The following is a 21,997-nucleotide window of genomic DNA, read 5'->3' on the forward strand; positions in this document are numbered from 1 at the left end:
CGCGGTCACATGACCTGACAGTCACTTTCGCTTGGTCACGTGTCAGAAAGACTGAAAATGTTTCTGATAGTCAAAATATCTCCTTTTCGGGTAATGGGATTTTACCATTGTAGACAAAAGTGAGGTATAATAAAAATAGATAACATATTCTTTAGTCTATTTACAGACAGTTTCTTGTGCGTAGATATTTCTTTTCTGTACATAGATATATGTTAAGCATGATGTTTCATGTAACAAAAAGAAAGTAGATTCATATGTTAGATGTATAAAATGTAACGATTTCTAAATATTTTAGATAACATATTCGTATTCTTAAATATTACTTTTATTAGTATTACAGAAATTTTCGACTTTTCACTTTAACAGATGGTTTTTTTCTAGTGTGTCATAATTCATAAATATAAAAACTAATTATAAAACAATATATTTGTCGTCGGAATCGAACACTTTTAAAACATGTACTTTCTGAAAAGAAAAAAACCAACAGTTTATAAACAGTTCGAGTGTCGCGTACATCTTTTATTTTATCAAATATATTTTGGGTGCCATTTTGAAGAAAACTAGATTAATATCTAAAAATGCTTCTAGCCAATATTTAATACTAACTGTTATAAAACATAGCCGTCTCGCTAATATACTTTTCACATAGCAAAAAGTTTATTCGATGGTGAAAATACACGTAATTATACTTTCGCGATATAAAATTGCAAAATGTTTTTATCTTCCTTCTTTAATGATAAAAATGTAAGAGGTTATCAAAACATGTATTACAAAAGTACTGGCATCAGAAACGGGGTGTCTTTTAATCTCTAGCCTGCTAAATTTCTAAATTGGACTGGTCAATCAATTTGGGCAATACCATTTATTATTCGAAGGGGGTTCACTGAAAATTTACTGACTGAATAGCGAACAGTGCAGACCATGATCAGCATGGATGTGCAGGCTGATCATGGTCTGCACTGGTCACTTGCCACCAGCAGGCTAAAGGTTAAAAGCAAAGCTGTGTTGTAAGGTATGAGAATGTGTCCTTGTACTACGTTACGTACAAGCTTTATATTTTCCTACAAAATCTATCTTAATATTGTTTGCATTCAACGATGAATCGAGTGTTTAAATCATGTTCGAATATTTTCTTATAATAAAATAAACAAGGTAGTCAATCCGTAAATAGTCGGTAGATTCCTTGCGATTTCGGCAATACGGGTAAATGGATTTTCATTACTGAGGAGTGCTGAATCATATACGGAGAATCAACCATTACGGTGCTATTGCCATACAAGTCTTTAAACTGAAAATAGAGACAAACTATTTCTGAAATATCTCTTTTTGCCACATCTGTTTTATGCGTGAAAGATGTAGATGAAAGAAAGCTTATACTGGACAATATTCACTTAGTGGTTTTTGTTGTTGCTGTTTTTGTTCTTCTTCTTGTTGAAATGACATTAATGAACAAATTGAATGTAATTCTTTGTTATGGGCCTGGCTATATGCACATGTATGGCAATTCTGAGGAGTTTGTACAACTAAGAATTAACTTATTATAGTCGCGCGTACATGGAAGTCATGATTCCATTCTTTATTGAAAATATAGTTTAATTAAAAAATCTTGATACGAAATATGTAAACCAAAAATAAAATGTACGTATTATATTTAAAGGACTACCAAGGACCGCGAAAAAGATGTTGGGTAAGTGGATTATTACCCTGATCTGGATGCATTTTGCATTAGGTGAGTAATGGTTTTACATTATCTTAAACGTTATTTAACCGTTTGCTAATAATCATCAGAGTGAAAATGTCTGGAAATTATTTAGTACGTTGATAGAAGTCACTCGTGTACTTTTTTCAAGGAGTATTTTCAGCTAATTTCTATTGTATTTGGTTAGGTTAGGCACAACTGTTCAATGTGTGTAAAATCTAAGCTCCCATTGCGTGATCTCATTATTGTTGCATTTTTTTCTATTTCGAACACAAACATTTGTAAGGTCATAGCGGAAGTTAATTGCAGAATATAAATTTAGTATATACGTCATCTGGGGTAAAAAAAAAACACCTTAGAGGCCACATTTTCTACCTAACCTTTGTGGAACTTTTTCAATATCTTTGTCTCTATTAAATCTAGGTCAAGTTCGAAACTGGATTTTCTAGGTCAAAATATGTCACAATTAGGTCAACTCATAGAAATTTTTTTTATTAAAACTCAAAAGGCCACGTTTTTTTGACCTGATATTCATTGGACTTGGTAAGAATGTTTGTCTTTTTTAAATGTAGGATAAATCTGTAACGAGTGACCTTGAAAAAAATTAGGTCATTAGGTCAAATCATAGAAAAACTTTGTTGACGTTTCAGAGGCGTCTTTTTCAAGTTGATCATCCGAAATCTTAGTCAGAATGTTTGTCTGTATGAAATTTTGGTCAAAAGTGTCACTAGGTCAAATCATTGAAAAACTTGGTAAATGATCTACCTGATTTACATGAAATATGTCCAGTAGTGTTTGTTTCCTTGAAATCTAGGACAAAACACATACTGTCCTAGAGTTTCCAGTGGTAAGAACTAGGTCAGGTGAGCGATACACTCCATGGTCCACTTGTTTCCAAATGCTTTATATGCAATTCTATATTCTAACCTTGGTCTCAATTTTAATATAAGCTACATAGACACTTAGAATACTTGTAAGAGGCACAACGCCTGGACCATATGAAACCCCCGCCTTGGTATGGGCTTCCCTTATGCTAAGTTGCATTGATTTGAGAGGTGGCTGAGCGCACGTTGTTTCTTTTTCTTCTTACTTTTAACAACAGTGAAATTTGCCATATATACTCTCCTTGTCTTAAAATTGATATAATCCTCCCCTTTAGGTTTTAGCGGGAATAGTTTGTTTTCTCTATTTTCAATAATAAAGTCTTGACCTTATACGAGCTCACCCCATGTGCAATTCAAACCTTGGTATTGATGTGAGAACCCTATTGACTAAGTTGTGTTTGATTCATACTACTTTTCGATACTAATTTTGCTGTGTTTATTGTTTTACGATATCAATTATGACAACGCATGACCCGACAGACAACTTTGGTTTCATTTCAATACATTGTACTTCTATTCAAACACTACTTTCTAGTGTTGCGTGACTGAGGTGAGTTTGACATTGCCACCAATGTGATACAAAGGCTTTTGTTTAAAATCTATAGCCCCAAGCTGTTTCTTAGTGTCGGTATTTTCATCCTGTCAAAATTGAGTTCAATTACTCGGAAGTTTTCTTTATGCAACTTCGATGAAATTCAACACTTACATGACTTATGAGTTAGTGCCTTCAACACTTCTTAGGCTTATTTCGATTTGCAGTTGTCATTGGACAATCACCGACACCAGGCACTGATCCCCGTCACCAGGCACTGACCCCCCTGGTGATGGTACCACCACCACCACAACAACAACAACAACAACTTTAGCTCCTGATACCACCACCACAACAACAACAACAACTTTAGCTCCTGATACCACCACCACAACAACAACTTTAGCTCCTGATACCACCACCACAACAACAACAGCAGCTCCTGATACGACAACAACAACAACAACAGCAGCTCCTAGTACCACAACAGCTGATCCTGGCTGCAATCAGACATTAACAGCAACTCTAACAACTTCATATTTTACAACTGTGAATTATCCATACAACTATGACAGGTAATTTTTTTTGTTCGATAAGCGCTGTGTTTGCAACAGTATACATCGTACTAAGGGCAGGTCTCTAGATATTTGAAATAGTGTTGAAAAACGGCACTATACCAAAGAAACAATCAAAGAGAACGTTTTGATGCATAGAAGGTCGCAACTAAACAAGTAGTCCTACCGTTGAATACTTCTCCGTATCGGATCGGAGTTGTATACAAGGTTTTGCATTCATAAGTGAAATACAAGCTTTGTTTCGGATAAAACATCGTTGATATATAATAAATGCATGTACTTTCCATAGATAACTTACCTTTTAATAGGGCCAGTATATTTTTTGAGTTCCACTGTAAACATATATTATAAACTACGGAAGCCGTGGAGAGCCACTTTTGAGTTTTGACTTACAGGTGTTTTTGACTTTTACATTATGAACGACTTACGACCTTTGACTTTTGACTTTTGATTTTTACATTATGACTGACTACTTTTGGTTTATTTCTTAGCATTTTTAAGCACGTGCTCTAGAAGCTGAACATTTTCTTGCAAGAAGGCAACTTCGTTGATCTCAGGTATGTAATAAACATTTTGAACACCTAATGCAAGCATATAAGCTCTGAATTAAAATTATTTCCAGTAGTCTTCCTCAAATACTCCAGATCACAAGTATTTAATGTGGTTCATAAGGGAGTGTTTGTTTATATTACCGAGACATTTTCGTAATACAAGGTACTAGTAATGATGAGCTGTTGTAGGGCCGAGAAAAGAACTGTCATAAGACTATTGTTATAAAAGAAATGATACTATATATAGGAGGTCAGTAATTTGCTCTAATCGGATAAAGGACATACAGTCCAACCTGTGTTAAAGACCACCTCTGAACAGAGACCACCTGGCAGTAAAGACCACATGTTTTGTTTCCAGTTTTAACATTTACAGTGTATTAAACCTGTGAATAAAGACCACCTCCCAATAAAGACCACATTTTGGCTCTCCCAAATGGTGGTCTTTATAGACAAGTTTGACTGTATATATTTTAGTAAATGGATAAGTTTGTGTCCACCCATCTCAGACTGAAGATGGCATGATTTCAGGAAGAAAAGCTATCCCAGAAACGATCTTTATAAGCCTGTTGTAACTGGCCACCGTGAAAATAGTTACTTTGCTTTGCATCATAGCTTCACGAGCCTTGTCATTGGAATCATCGTAGAATAATGGTCTCGGCCCTTCATCAAACAGCTCACCGTTACTAGTACCCTGTATTACGAACATGTCTTGGTAACATCAACGTACCGCCACGCCCTCTCTGCCGTTAAAAACCACATTAAATACATTTGATCTGGAGATTTTGACGTAGGCTACTGGAAATGCTTAAGAAATGAAATGTATTTTTTTCGGTGTTCATGCGAAATGAACGACAGAATAGGATTCAATTTGGCAAATTAAACATGAATCGCGCAGAATGAACGCCACAATAGGATCGGCAAATCCAGCGATTCATGTTTAATTTGCTGATCCTGTTCTGTCGTTCATTTCGCATGAACACCGAAAAAATGCATTTCATTTCTTATATTTACATTATATTTCCTTTCCATTTGTAAACAAGATTATATTATAAATTGCACACATTTTCTTGCATTTAATCTTAAAATCAGCTTCCCGGATATTCTGTTCAACAGACGGAACAACTGCGACGTCATCTAAGGAAAGTTCTCCCTGACTATACGCGGACGTCGTCAAAACAGCGGCCCGTTATCACTAAGCAGCGTTGACGTAACTTTCGCGCCTTTCATTTTGCTGTCATACGAAATGAACGTCAAAATTTTCAATGGAAAAGAATAGAGCGAATGTAAATATTTTTAATTCAAAGCGTGTATGCTTGAAGGTGTTTAATTACAATATTTATCACATACCTGAGATCAACGAAGTTGCCTTCTTGCAAGCAAATATTCAGCTTCTAGAACACGTGCTTAAATAATTTCAGATATAAGCCAAAAGTCATTAAGTCAAAATGTAAAAGTCAAAAGTCAAAGACTGTAAGTCATAAGTAAAAGCACTCGTAAGTAAAAACTCAAAAGTGGCCCTTCTCGGCTTCCGTAATAAACAGCCAGTAACATTTTATCTATGGTATAAATTAATTTTATTGTGTTCATCTATCACAGGTGAGCACAAACTGCTTTTTCAACATCATTTATTTACTTATTCAGCTTTTGTTAGTTTCTTTCGGTTAAAACGGAATTTATACAGCTTTTATTGAGTATAATGCGATTTATCAAACTTTTGTTGGTTTTTAAGCGGAATTATTAACAGAAATTAACCATGGCATGTGTCTCACTTATGCTCGGTTTGTCCTCTTTTCAAATGAAATATCTACTTGTATGCGGAACCGAAATGTCACTTGTTTGCCATCTGCTTTTCTAATGCGATTTTAAACATTATTTATCTATAATGTGAACCTAGCTGTTGTCGTGCTTTATACGGGTGCTTTGCGCTGGACACGCTAAAGAGTTAGGGAAGCTTCTGGAACTGAAGCATCTTGTGTATCCTGCAAGTTATCCTCCACGTTCTTCTGGAGGAGTCGCCCTTATAAGTAACTGGAGGCGGCTATAAATAAGCATAGATACACAAACTACAAGTTATTCCACCGGCCCATGTAATTTAATCGAAATTTACCTATACTCAGTCTATCGTTGGGTATTTAAATTATACTAAATGTTACTAAAACACATATGACTTTTTTTTTGCATAAAGGTATGGCTGTATAACTTGAAAAGTTGCACATACAATGTTTTTTTTCTTTCAGCAATATGAACTGTCATATACTGATTACGTCTCCAACAGATACGGCAATTACGTTAACTTTTCTCGCTTTTACGTTTGAAGCTGACACGTATTGCACGTACGACAATTTTGCAGTCTACGATTGTAAGTAGTCCTTTAATAAAGTAAAATGCAGATGTACAAAACAGTAATGTGCTTTGATCCGATGACACAATCAGGTGGTCGTCTCAAGGAACCTCATTCTGATTTGATGTCTCATAGCGACTCTGCAGAATCCGATTGACCGTTTCTTATTTGCAGCCTGATCAACTTGAGTCAATCAAAGCCGGAAATCCGTCACTAGGAGTCTCATTGTGATTTAATTAGCCAGGTCATGTCTACCGGGTGCCTCGAATAGTCTCTAAGAATATCAATTCGATCATAATTTGCTAATCCAGTAGGCCGTCTCTTAAGAGCTTTATTTTAAATTGATGACTAAAATCAATATCAATTTGATTTCACGATTCCGATCGAATCTGCCAAATCCGGTCGAACATCCCTCAGAGCCTCATTTTGATTTGAAAACTCTGATTTTGTCTACCGAAACCTGTGGATCGTATCTATGAGAAACATTCAGATCGGCTCAGCCGAACCCGGCTGGCTGTCTCTTAGAGCATCATTTTGATGTGCTGACTTTAAGATCGAGTCTGCCAATTCTGCTGCACTGTTTTAACCCTTACCCTGCTATATTTCTATAATGGACTGGTCCATCTTTCAATTTGGACACTACCACTTATTACTCAAAGGGGTTTTCACTGAAAATTTACTGACTGAATAGCGAACAGTGCAGACCATGATCAGACTGCACGGATGTGCAGGCTGGTCTTGGTCTGCACTGGTCGCAAAGGCAGAATCATCTGCCGCCAGCAGTCTAAGGGTTAAGGAGAACCTCATTTTAATTTAATGACCAGAGTCTTGCGAATCTGTTTCTCCTTGAGTCATACTTGATTTGATGACTCTTCCGAACCCAGGAGCTCCATTTCAGTTTCGAAATCGATGGACCGTTTGACTCTCTATGGACTCCTTTTTGATTAAATGACCCAGATCAAGTCTACCGAAACCTGTGGACCGTGTCAAGGAGCTTCATTTGAACTTTATTCAGGCCAATCCGGTGGACCGTCACTATGGGTCTCTTTTTAATTTGTGAATTAGATTGAGTCTACCGAATCCGATGGACGGTACTATGAACCTCTTCTTGATACGATGACTCAAGTCGAGTATACTAGTACCAAATTCTGCTGGTCTCTACGGACCTCATTTTGAGTTGATAACTCAGATCGAGTCTGCCTAATGAATCTCTCTGACTTTCACCATGAGCCTCCGTTTGATTTGATGACTCAGAGTCTATCGGGTCCACTTTATGGTTTTAGGCACCTCATTTTAATTAAATGACTATTATCAACTCAACTGAATCCTATGGACCGTCTCTATAAATCTCATCGGATGTTTTTACTTAGACCGGATCTACCGAATCCCGTGGACCGTCTCTAAAAACTGATTTTATGTCAGATCGAGTCTGTCATATCTGTTTGACTGTCACAATGACTCTCATTTTGTTTTGATGGCCCGTAAAGGGGCTACCAAAACTACCGGAGCGTCTTTTGAATACTAATTTTGATTAAATGACTATACTTAAGTCAACCAAATCCTGTGGTCTAGGGCCGCATTATGATCTGATGACATATATTCGGTGGACCAGCACTATGGACCTAATTTTGATTCAATATCCCATATCTAGTCTACCGAATATGCTGGATCGTCCCTTGGCACCTCATTTCAAGAAAATGACAATTGAAAATGTCGAATCCGCTTGACCGCCCGTAGGAACCATAATTCGGTCTCAGGAGCCAGTTCAAGTCTGCAGGACCCTGTCGACCAACTTTATGAAATATTAAAAGGTGAGTAGATTATCTGGAAGAACTGAGCCCCGAAAACTCGGCTAGTCACACATCGCAAAGAAGGTCAGCCGTAAACTTTTCTGTATGCCATTGAACCTAATTACACGGGTAGACTCGAGAAGGTGCGGACTGGACAAATGTATCTTATCTTTTATCATTTTGGTAAATTATTTAATGAAATCATATCATTTTAGATTCCACTGTGGATGGATCTACGTCTCTCATTGGAACATACTGCGGGACCAACGCACCAGGGAGTATTCTAAGTAACAACAATGCATTGTACATAGTAATATACAGTGACGGTTCTATACAGCGCACTGGGGCTAATGTTGGTTACGTATATTCGAACAACTGTAAGTTGAAACTTAGTTGTTTTCATGTAGTGTTTAGATAATTGCCAGATGTATTCAGCGTTTTCAAAATATAATCATTACACTTGAATTGGTACCTTAATTCTTGATAAAACATGACCGGTATAGGGGTGTGTGGGGAAGTGGGGCGTGGGCTTGGAAACTACTAAAAGGACAACACATCGTTTTAAGTACTTGACATCGGTGCTGTTTTGGTGTTCACATATTATCTCGAAATAAATTGAAGCCAGAAAGCGTTTTAATGCGACCGTAACAAAATGTAATTTCGCTAATAATACAGACTGAGACATTCCAACACCTCATCATGCCATAAACATTTTATTTTTAAATTATTCAATTATTTTACCTCAGCTTACCCAAATTGCAAGGCTGGCTACACATCATATACAGCCACGAGTACCGTACTGTCTTTGAGCAACACGAATTCTCCATACCTGAGGTAGGTATACCTTATTCCGTCACGTCAGATATTGCTGATGTAATAAATGTACTTTCTTGTCATTGCTGTTTGTCAAACTTCTATGTCTATAACATTTCTAATCAGCACAACATACAATGTGGGCATTCCTATGACAATTGGATCGTTACGAATACTAAAGAATCCCGTAAATTTATAATATCCCCACATGTAAAAATCTCCAGAAAGAAACAACAGATGATAGAAAGGTCGAAACAGCAATGGCGAAAACTCGAAATGAATTCGTGCTTTCGTTACCGAAGTTTCGACTTTTCATCATCGTGATTTGGTTGTTTCGACTTTTCACTTTTTTATTTTGACTTTGCAACATCTTAGTTTCACCATTTCACGATTATAGTGTTGATTTTTCTCCACCGTGACATCAATTCATTATTGTAGTTTCGACTTTCCGCATTGTAGTTTGTACTGTATTGTAGGTATTTGCTATTTCAAAATTTCTTTAACCCTTACCATGCTGGGACACGATTTATTCTGCCTTTGCGACCAGTTTAGATCATGATCAGCCTGCACATCCGTGCAGTCTGATCATAAGATGCACTGTTCGCCATTCAGTCAGTATCTTTTTGGTAAGCACCCCTTTTAACAGTTAATGGTACTGTCCGAATTGGAAGATGGACAAGTTCATTATAGAAATTTAGCAGGGTAAGGGTTAAAATGTAATTAAAATATTTGAGACGGCTTTCTATTGCGAAAATAACTGATGTGTTGTCGTATTATATGTGAAATCCTCTGCTCGAAAATGTCTTTGCTGTTTGTTCCATGTATGTGTTTAATAATGTGACGATATGTTGTATAACACAAACAAAGGCTGCTCAATAACCAATGAAATAATCGGTGCTCGTGGTATATCAACTTTTTGCTTCAAACGATATTGCGATTCAATGCTTTACAGCAAACATTCGTTGCTCAATAACAGAAAAAGTTATCTACTGTTCTCGGTATATCGAATATTACGATTGTTAGCTCTCATGCTCTGTAACTTGGCAAACAGCGGTTGTATGATCATAACAGACTAACCTGGTTCTCGCGATATTTCGAACACTGCAAGTGAATGCTTTATAACAAACAACGATTTATCAATAACAGATAGCCCGGTTCTCATGATCGGATATAACGAACTAACAATGGTTTCCCGATTACAAACAGACAAGCCTGGTTTTCGCGTTATATCGAACATAGCGATTGAATGCTTTTTAATAGACAACGGTTTCCAAATTACAATAAGACTAACCCGGCTCGCGCTGTATATCGATCATAGCGATTGTATTCTTTGTAATAAACCACGGTTCACGATTAAAGACAAAATAGCCCGGTCCTCACGGTATGCCGAGTGTTAGGATTGTCATTTATGAATATCAGAGGTCTACCACAGTTCGTTTCAGAATTACGTAGCGTCGATGGATGAGGATGTACGCTCTGCAATAAACAGTGGTCTGGTTCTTGATCCCTGTTACATTTATCGCTGATTTACTTATAGGGGATGAAAATCCTCGAGACGGTAACGTCCGTATATAGCTATTCGTCTTTGTTGTCTGCATATACTGAGGCAATTTTTTCGATGTTTTCCGGTTCCGGTTTATATACACACACCGCAGACTGGTTGTCTGCATGAACACCCGAGCACCCCGAATCAGTCATAGAAACTCGTAAACCGCGCTAACATGATTATTTTACTTCTTTTTTTGTATTGAAAACTGTACATGCAACTGAAAAACACTTTTAAAACAATAAGGAAGTGTAAAGGCCGTCAAGTTTCTGCGTGGAGTGCAAACAAACAAAAAAAATCATAAAAGCTAGTGCAAGAACGCTGAATGACGTCACCGTCACGGCTTCCGTAAATTTTGCAAAGTATGATATTCGCTGTAAGAGGTATGATGACACTAAATGTAAACTACAGTTTAGAGCAAAGTTTCACTTTCTTGAGTATTGAATATTTCTTTCTAAGCGGATACCGGTGTATTGATCCAAAGTAAATACATGTCAATCTTTTGTCTTGAATTACAGCAATCAGGACGAGTACTTTCTTGTGGAGAATCCAACAGGTGGTAATCTTATTCTACAGTTGTCCGCAATGAGCATTGAACGGGCGTCGGGATGCACATATGATAGGCTGACCATCTACAACGGTAATATGATACAACCATAATACTATATACTACTACTGAAGTATATCTTTCATCGAGTGAACATTAGATGCAATATTTCAAAATGTAAGATCTAATGTTGACGAGTGAAAGATATTTTACCTATAAAAGAGACACATACAAAAAACCTTTCATTTTCCTTAAAATATGTCCAATAGTTTTAACTAAATCATACCGAGTTTCAGATCTGTTCAAATAACTTTATTTACTATTTTTGTCACTGAAATTTCTGGTTGCAACTGTTGAATATATGTTTTATTTCAACTTGAATATTTTTCTGTTAATAATCTAAATCAAAATTTCTTGTAAAAATGGTATTTGTGATATGTTGAATGTAATGAATGTTTTTGCATTTTAATTGTTTGCCATGTTGTAAAGGGGCCTATACAACTTTTTTCACATGTGTTGAACTTTTGCCATGCTGTATTGAACGCATTGTAATTAATCTTACTTATAAATATTCATGTTTAATTGGACAGGTGCTTGCACAAAGAATTCTGTATTAGATATACACTGTGGAACATTCTTGAAGAGATGGGAGTTAACAGGCACTGAATATCTCGTGCATTTTCATTCTGACAGCAGCATAGAAAAGAATGGGTTTACTTTACAATATTTTCTAGGTAATTACATGCACATATACGCTATGAAATAAGACTGTAACCAAAAATTTAGTTATTGTATGTTAAATTAAAATTGTGCTATAAGTCAAACATACATTGCCTTAATCCGCAGCTGTAGACCTGTCCAAAGAAATGCATTATGATCATATGTGTTTTGAAAAAAAAAACAAATACAGCAAAACCATGGTTTAATAGATTCTAATACTACGAAGAGGTTATACGACTGCGGAATAATTTCACGAGGGCGTGACGAAGTGAATTATTCTGCTTGTTTGTATGTAAGCTTATTTATAGTCGACATCGGTAACCCATATTGGCGACTCCTCCAGAAGACTGTTAGAAATGTTAGTCGCAAGATGCAAAAGACGCTCCAATTCCAGAAGCTTCCCTGGTTCTTAAGTGTGCCAGGTGTAAAGCACCCATACACGGGACTCTTATCCCATGCAGTGTTAGTAATTTTTAGTTGGAGGAACTGGAGCTCGAACTCACGACACCTTGTTTCGTAATCAGACAGAGTTACCACTGGACCACTGCACGCGCTCTAATTATTCTGCGCGGTGTCCAACTGTTTAAATATATTAAAACATACTTCATTTGTATATGTTTTTTTTTTCAATTTTGATATGTCTTTTATGTAAACAAGCTGAATGAAATAGGGAAGAATGTTTTAGAGTATACATGACACTAAATAATATGTCGACGTGACTACAACGTGTCCGTGTTTTAAAGTGATTTTATTAAAACAGACCAAAGATGTTATACATCCTGAGGAAATATCTACGAGTGCGTAGAGATAGACTAGCCACTAGACTGATAATAATATTTTCCTACATTTTTCCTTTTTTTATTGAATTTAATTTTATAGAGACAAAAGTCAGTCTATTTTAGAGACTTTCACAGAGGAATGATATGATATTGGACATAGAATATAGACTGGCTCACTTCACTACATTTAATCATAAAAATGTAAAAAAAAGATATATCATAGTCTAGGAGCTAGTCTAGCGTAGAGAGTGCGTAGATGCCTTGTGAATTATTCCGCGTGCGTAATAAATGATTCAAAATATGCGAATATGTATAACACCGATCTGTTATGTCATTCTGATTCTGAAACGCTAGATCTAGTATGATAGCTATGTATGAAATTATGCTCCACATGAGTAACACACCTTGTGTCTTTAATCATGAAAGCAGAGTGAGAAATTATAACCCATACAAGTTATATGCCTTGTGTCTTAATTATAGAAACAAAGTGTGAAATTATACTCGACTTGGGTTACAAACTTCTGTCTTTAGTCCTAGAAACAAAGTGTGAAATCATTCTTCAAATGAATAATCAAACGTGTCATTTTCTACATGCGCACAGGTGTATCTGGAACAGGAGCTCCGACCACCACCACAACTACTATTGGTCCGCCAGTGTCCGCCGAGGTGTTCCTAATCAATGACGTACTGACCAACTACAGTACTGAAAACTTTCCAGTCAGGAATTTATCTACCCCTGTTGAATCAGTTGTAGAAGTGTATTTAGCAGGCGTCAACAGTTTGGACGAGGTACCAGAATTCAGTATCATCTCCTTCTCTTTAAGTCGTAATATATCAGTAAATAATATCATTCAATAACTGAAGTTAAAAACTTTAAAAAGTGTTCACAATGAAATAAGTTTGAGAGTAAAATTATTACAATTAATTCGCGTTGAATAATACTCGCAGTGTTTGACCAGTTTCTGAGACATAAAGGTATATTTTAAAGATGTCCAATGTGCATCTTTCACTATGATAATTTATTTAAAGATACTACATTTACATGGAGGAAATCCTCACTAAATGAATCAAAATTTAATTAAATACATAAACTAGCTCTGTTTGTACCGCTACATTCACAATTAAATGTCATGTATAACAGTTATTTGTTAAAAAACTTCCAGTTCTCACTACAGTTTAGTGTTTTTAAACATTTATACTGTTCTTAACTATACAATTAATACACAGTACGGAAACGTGTTAATTTTATGTTCACGTAGACATTATGACGTATCAGATATGAATTTGGGTCTAATATATATTAAAAAAATAATTAGAGTCGCACCATGAGAAAACCAACATAGTGCATTTGCGACCAGCATGGATCCAGACCAGCCTGCGCATCCGCGCAGTCTGGCCAGGATCAACGCTGTTCGCTAACAGTTTCTCTAATTGCAATAGGCTTTGAAAGCGAACAGTATGGATCTGTTATTTACCGTCCATTTAAGTATGTTTAACGTATGCAGAAAACAAATAATTGTTTACAGGATACTCAAGAATTTTTCAAACGACTATTTCTAATTTTGTAATGTTATCTCTTTCACATATCGACATATATAAATGAAAATTAGAAACAATCTTTAATGGTCATTTAATTTTAATGGAATATGATAAAGACAACATTTTTGCTAGAATTAATTGAGCGTAACAGATACAATTGAATAATGTAAGCATAAAATCAAAATTAGAATAATGAGTGCATCAGTACTTGGTTTGACTGTCCTATGGCAATCAACGTGATTGAATAAAAATATTTTAAGTATGTTTATCTTAAATAAAATGCTTTGTATTTATTGTACACACATTAATCGTTGAAGTCAATACTAGAAATAATCAATGAAAATTTGTATCACCTGGAAAGTAATGAAATGGGTATCGCCGAGGAAATTTTGCCGCCAATTTCTGTGCTTATGTTATGGCCTAACCCATTAGTGTGTAAAGAGGTGGTTTTGCTTAACAACTAGAAAACTTTATATAGCTTTAGCTAATCGGTACAAATTGTGTTTTAGGACATCGTGTTTAGATATTGCATTTTCAAGCACCGGACACTAGCCTGGAAAAATTGCCTTCTTAGTACTGTATCCTCAACTAGCGAAGCCATTCGTTTTTAGAAGGAATTTTGCCATTGAAGATCTAAAGAATTTCAGTACTGTAATGACTGTCAGTCCTTTTGATGAATTCTATACTAGTACTGAATCTTTCGAATAGTATTGGGCACAAATTATATGTCTGACAGTTTCATACATGAGATCGATGTTTGGTATCAAATAGTTCTGAGCACAAGTTATATCCTTGTCTAGTTTCAAATAGTTGCGGGCACGACCGTTATGCCCATGTCAATTTCAAACGTTATATTACTGTCTGGTTTCAAATGATTGAAAGCATAAGTTATATTCCTGTCTAATTCCGCACAGGTATGGTTACAAGTAATGTCCCTGTCTGGGTTCAAATGGGTGTGGGCAAATATCTGGTGAATATATGAATATTTTTTTTGCTCGCTTTTTTTCCATACTTCAGCAGTAGCAGGGACAACAACAACAACAACAGCAGCAACAGCAGCAACAATAACAACAGCCACAACGACCACGACACTGGCACCTGATACAACAACAACAACAGATCCTCCCCGAACTGCCACAACAACGAAAACAACAATCGCTTCTGATACAACTACGACGATGACAACGACAACGACAACGACAACAACCGTTTCTGTTACCACAACGACTGATAGTCCGGGCTGCAATGCTTCGCTTACGGCAACTGTAACCACTTTCTATTTTACCACTGAAAATTATCCAAATAACTATAACAGGTAAATCAGTTGTTCAAGGTTCATGTCATTTATTTGGTTATCTCCCCTCGATTGAAATTTAAATCGTTTTACAGATGTAATCATTTAGCTAGTGGAAGGCCCACCAACGTTTCCGTACGTTCCTTATTGCGTAATGCCCGGAGAAGAACACTTTTAAGTTGCTAAGCCCACCATGTTACATTAATTGTGTTAATATGACTGCAAACCTTTATGTCAAATGTTGATTTTACAGCAATATGAACTGATACTGATTACTGATTACGTCACCCGCGGACACGGCAATTACTTTGACATTCGTGGCGTTCCAGTTCGAAGCTGACACCAATTGCACACACGACTATTTTTCTGTCTACGATTGTAAGTATACTCCAAATGTGGCAGCTTATCGGATAGACTAAAGTCATGTTGTGGTCGCAAATTTCCGTAATCGCACAGAAATTAACAAGCCTTATAAATAAACGCAGCACTAACTTTTTGATCAATTTATCAAAGTCGATAAAATCATCATTAAACTAGATATTTAAATCTTCTTAGAAAAACCTAATCATGATTGTAAGAAAATCGATACATAAAATAGTTTATACTCATTTTATTACCTTTATCCTTTTAAGCAGTCGCAAAAGGTAACATAAGAATATTTTTTCTAACATGTAGACATCGCTCGACGACAATGTTTTGTTAATCCCCGCCAAGAGTGGTGATGGGTTATAGGAATGGTCTCCGTCCTTCCGTCCGTCTGTCCGTCCGTCCGTAACACTTTGTGCCCGCTCTGTATCTCCTAATCCCCTTGAAAGATTATCATGAAACTTGCGTCAAATGATCACCTCATCACGGCGATGTGCAGAACTTATGTGTCAGCCATGTCGGCTCAAGTCAAGGTCACAACTTAAGGTCAAATGTTTGAGCTTCCATTTTGTGTCCGCTCTGTATCTCCTAAACCCTTTGAATGATTTTTTTTTCAAATTCACTGATGTCGTCATACATGGACTTTAAAATATACTTAACAACCTCAATCTTTCCACCAAATACCATCACTTTCACTATCAATAACAGTGGCGGTGGATATAGCTGTCTTTCAGACTGCCTTGTTTCGTTGTTTTCCATTCTTTCATAGCATCTAACCATTTGTTTGTATTTTTGTTTCTTTTTATAGATAGATTGAAGCCGTAAAATAAATAAATCATATGGTGATTCATTACCTTAATATGTTATCAAGTGTGTATCTGTGTTAGTGTTTGCTAGTATTATTTAACATCATAAGTGTTGCGTCTGAAAATGAGTTGAGAGAATTAATTTAGGCACTGTAATAAACTCCGTAACAATTATCTTCCCTTGCAGTGCAATCACTGTTACAAATGTACTTTGTAAGTTATGGTCTGTATCATTGAAATATTCAAAACATGGGACAAATGCTCGACTTTTCAAAAGCCTTGTCGTGAAAGTAATCGAAACAAAATAATACTGTAAGTAAAAACACAACACAAATTTGCGTAAAAATATAACTGAGTTATGCAACCTTAGCATTTCATATCAGATCATCACAGTTGACAATTGTTAAAGGTTTCAATCGATTCCCATAGGTGGTTCTACATGCAAAAATTAAACAAGAGGTTTCCCAGATACAATTTTAAACATAAATTGTTGTGTCAAAAGGTAGGCTTAACTTTGTAAAATAAAAAAAATAGAGTTTAGTTTAATCATATTTTATTGCACATATATACAGAAACACAAGCAACAATCACATACATCAAAAATGTCATATATACAAATGGGTTGGGCCAAAAGTTATTACAACATTATCGAGGGCCCTTCCCAGGGTGGTCACGCTATAAATAAAAGTAATGTATTTTTATATCACACTTATACATATATACATACATAAACACAGTAAATTTTGATTGCTAAAGCCTTTCAGTAATTAAACAAGTATGAAATTCGCATAGTTCTTTTTTTTAAAAAAAAGCAGATGTTAGAAGTAAGATAAATTATGAAAAGCAGATAAGGAAAACAAAAACAAAAGAAAAATGCTTCTTTCCTCTTGTTGCTGCCAGCCACAAAGCCACCACTCCGTTATATGTCAATGTCAACAGTGACAACAGTTAAAAATTAGATCAAATCAAATCAAGAGAGAGAGAGAGAGATTTCTGCAAGTTAACATAAGCTATGTAAAGCTTTTTACCCACACAAAAGATAAAGATAAACAACAGTATCATAATATTTATATCATATTGAACAAGTATCAAATCTTTTACTTTCCTTTATGTATTTATGAACTTCTTTAAAAAGTTTTTCATTTTGTTCATCTGTTAAAGAATCTATTCCAAATAATAATTTCTTTGCACTAAGAGGATGGAACTGTCTGGTATTGATGAAAAGAGTTCGCCTTTGAGGCCTGTATCTGTTACATATAAAAAGAAGTGTTCAGCATTTTCAAGCTCAGCACCGCATTCACATGATGGACTGGGCACAAGATGGTTATTATATAAATCTGAGTTGAGGTTACTACAGTTATTTCTAATTCTACAGTGATGAATTGTCTGTATTCTTTCGCCTTTGAGATAAAATGTAGGGACGACGGGAGGTTTGAAAGCTTCTTTAAGACTTCTTTTAAAAACTGCTAAAGATTGAGATTCGCGTATATCCATAGGTAGTTCATTCCAAATTTTTAGAGAAGACGGTATTACAGATTTTGAATAAATGTCTGTTCTTCTTACAACGGCTGCATAATCCATATTATTTCTTAGCCAGTAACGATTTTCGACAGCTAAATCTACAGAAGGGGGAAATAACTGTGCTAAATAAAGGGGAAGTAAATTATTTTTTCCTTTGTATATAAGTGTAAGTTTTTGTATTTTCCTTCTATCACTAAGCGAAACCCAGCCTATCTCCTTAAGTAAATTATGGATCGACACTGATCTTGTGAGACCTGTTACTACACGAGCAGCTTCATACTATAATTTTTCAAGTGTTTGTTTTTCATATTCCGTGCAATTATCCCATACTAATGACGCGTATTCGAGGTGAGGTCTTAAATATGAAATATAAATTTGATTAAGTGTTTTTCGCTGTAGTTTGAACTTAAGCATTTTCATACTTCCAAGTATTTTTGACGATGTCGTTACAATGTTTGTTATGTGTTGATGCCAAGATGCATCGTGACTGAAAGTAACTCCAAGATGTTTATGTTGCTCTACAAAATTAATCAGAACATTGTCAAAATATAAATTTGGGCGAATTCTATTAACTAATGATATGAACATAGCTTCAGTTTTCATGGGGTTAAAATTTACGAGCCATTGTTTGGACCATGATGTAATTGAAAAAATAGAGTAATGTGGTCTGCGCGATCCATGTCAGATTATCATAGTGAACAAATATGTGCATTATTTCATCACGGGTGGGCACCTGGGTAGAACCAGCTGGATGGCTTCCTCACATGAAGAATTCAACGCATCGAGTGAGGCTCGAACCCACATCGGTGAGGGGCAAGTAATTTGAAGTCAGTGACCTTAACCACTCGGCCACGGAGGCCCCTACTGAGATACAAGCTTACATACAAAAACTTAACCAAGTCAGACGCCGATGCTGTCGCAGACGCCGACGATCTGATGAGTGCAATAAATATGCCTATTCTTCGAATATCTGAGATAAATATTGTGTTGCAGACTAGAAAAGAGATGAGAGAAGAGCTGACGCTGAGGTGTTTTGGTAAGACGTCGTACTGTGAAGCAAGGGGCTGTAAGTTCAAGTCACTGCTCCTCCATTTCTTGCGTTCAAATTAGGCAGAATAGATTTCATTTTACGGGAGGGTTTATAACATTTCTGGCTTTGTTATGATATAAAATGTGTATCAATAGTTTGCAACTTTATATTATTCTAGACTCAACTACAGATAAGCCCGCCCGCTTAGCTCAGTAGGTAAGAGCGTTGGTCTACGGATCGCGGGGTCGCGAGTTCGATCCTCGGGCGGGGCGTATGTTCTCCGTGACTACTTGATAAACGACATTGTGTCTGAAATCATTAGTCCTCCACCTCTGATAATTCATGTGGGGAAGTTGGCAGTTACTTGCGGAGAACAGGTTTGTACTGGTACAGAACCCAGGAACACTGGTTAGGTTAACTGCCCGCCGTTACATGACTGAAATACTGTTGAAAAACGGCGTTAAACCCAAAACAAACAAACAAAATCAACTACAGATAAATCTACGTCCCTTATTGGAACGTACTGTGGAACAAACGTGCCAGGCACTGTTCTAAGTTCCAACAACGCGTTGTACATTGTGATATACAGCGACAATTCTACACAAAGAAGTGGCGCTAATGTTGGATACCAATACTGTGTCACGGACAATTGTAAGTGGGTGATCTGTTATTTACTCTCCATTTCAGTATGTTTAACGAATGCAGAAAACCAATAATTATTAAGAGGATACTCAAACATTTTTTCGCACGAATATGTCCAACTTTTTAATGTTATCTCTTTCGATTATCGACATATTTCAATGAAAATTAGAAACAATGTTTAATGGTCATTTAATTTTAATGGAATATGATAAAGATAACAATTTTACCTGAATTAATTCAACTTAACAGATACAATAAAATACGCATAAAATCACAATTAGAATAATGAGTTCATCAGTACTTAGTATGACCACTTGTATCTTGGAACATGTGGAATTGAAGTAATTCTTATTGCACGCCTATGGATTAGTACCCCGTGTCCGAATAAGGTCATCTTCTATGTCTTGAAGAATGTGAGATTGGCAATAAGATAGTTTAATCGGGAAGTTGACATTACACTACTTACCAAACTGCGGCACTCGTATTATTGTATGAAGGGGCCTCCGTGACCGAATGGTTATATCCGTTTTTCTCGAATCACTTGTCACTCACCACTATGGATTCGAAATCCCAGGGAACGTGAGGTTTTTCTCCACAAGAATCGATTGAAAATCGCTATGTGGTCTAATTGTGTGGGTGTGACTTTAGACCCAACAAAAAAAACAAGATCTATGTCACGATTTAACAACTAAATGCTCAATAGTGATCGCTGTTATGTTTCACTGAAATAATGTCAATACATAAATCTGAGAGACGTAAACACAAAAGTATATACTTTGTATTAAGAAAAGTTTATCTTTCGGTGAATTTGAAAGTTAATGTAATAAGGAGAAAGTATTTATGTTAGTTCATTTGAAATCTTTCTTCCCCATCTTTCTAGCGTATACTTTTACAGAATTAACTGAATTACAATTATTCTCTTACAGCTTATCCAAGTTGTAAATCCGGCTATACAACTTACACAGCCTCTTCCACCACACAGACCATTTTAGCCTGTGTCATCTTATATTGGATCTCAACTTTGCGCTGATGTGAAGTAATGGAACGAAATCAAAGGACATATAACATGTTTTTGTGAATTAAAAAAAAGACACCCTCGAGAACTTCAAGGATTTTTGGAACAATCGTCTGGTTGTCCCGTGCGACTGAATTTTATCTTCTCTACGGATATTTGCTTTTGTTTATTTCTGGTCGCCATTGCCAAAGATTCTCTGTTTTGGAGATTTAGGTGAAATTTCACGTGTTATGTTTCGAAAAACACGCACAATCCTCAGTGATGTTTCACACTTACTTTTTACAATTAGCTTTTTTTCCTTCCGTAATTTGAAACAGACTGAGTTTGAAATAGAAATCTAGATCTACAAACAAATATTTTAAAAATTGCAAAAGTGAAAATTAGATCTAGTAAATGAAGAAAGCTGCAACTGATTATTCACTCAAATAAATTCCATTAATCACAATTCCTTTAATCCTTCAAATCTTTGTTCATTTCAATGCTAGTTGCCAAGTCAGAAGAAAATCCAACATCCGAAAATTGATCAAGTCAAGAGTTTCAGGTAAATAACTGAACTACGCACATAAAACGATATCTTAATCACAGTACGTTCCAAATGCATAATCATCACTCCATCAGCCTCCTGGGAATGTTGCCTACTTTACAATCTCTCCTTGACACAACGCTGAATTTAACTTATGCCATAATCTATATGACGTAATTTAAACATCTTGAGCGATAAAGTGAGGCCATGGGCGGCACGATGTGTGAGCTCTTACGCGTAGCTACCCCAAATACAATTTAGTATCGAAGCTCATGGAGTTCGTAGGTAAAGTAAATTAGCTGTCAAAGGTGCGGATAAAATATAAGTCAAAGGCGGGATAGTGCATGTTCTTTAAGTTTAAAGGCTTGTTGGCAAATATGAGATTTTGACATTAATAGTCAAATTCACAGACACTTGGAAGTCTAGCCCCCTCCCCTCCCCGCTCCTGCCAAATATCAGCCAATATTTTTAGTCTTTTAAAACA

The 21,997-nt window shown here is 36.1% G+C and overlaps 1 protein-coding gene and 1 long non-coding RNA gene across 2 annotated transcripts; both read left to right on the plus strand.

The window, feature by feature from the left end:
- Window positions 1-1,595: 1,595 nt before the first annotated feature.
- Window positions 1,596-15,290, plus strand: LOC123556923 (tolloid-like protein 2). Its single transcript, XM_053544538.1, has 9 exons — window positions 1,596-1,729; window positions 3,343-3,690; window positions 6,479-6,600; window positions 8,588-8,749; window positions 9,119-9,206; window positions 11,250-11,371; window positions 11,869-12,012; window positions 13,379-13,614; window positions 15,231-15,290. The coding sequence occupies exons 3-9, from the start codon at window positions 6,483-6,485 to the stop codon at window positions 15,288-15,290; spliced, it is 930 nt and encodes a 309-aa protein (XP_053400513.1). The 5' UTR covers window positions 1,596-1,729; window positions 3,343-3,690; window positions 6,479-6,482.
- Window positions 15,291-15,339: 49 nt separating this feature from the next.
- Window positions 15,340-21,997, plus strand: LOC123558909 (uncharacterized). Its single transcript, XR_006687830.2, has 3 exons — window positions 15,340-15,631; window positions 15,864-15,988; window positions 20,902-21,997. It is a non-coding gene; the product is annotated as an uncharacterized LOC123558909 (long non-coding RNA).

The sequence above is a fragment of the Mercenaria mercenaria genome, chromosome 5 (assembly GCF_021730395.1).
Source record: "Mercenaria mercenaria strain notata chromosome 5, MADL_Memer_1, whole genome shotgun sequence".
Taxonomy (NCBI): Eukaryota; Metazoa; Mollusca; class Bivalvia; order Venerida; family Veneridae; genus Mercenaria; species Mercenaria mercenaria.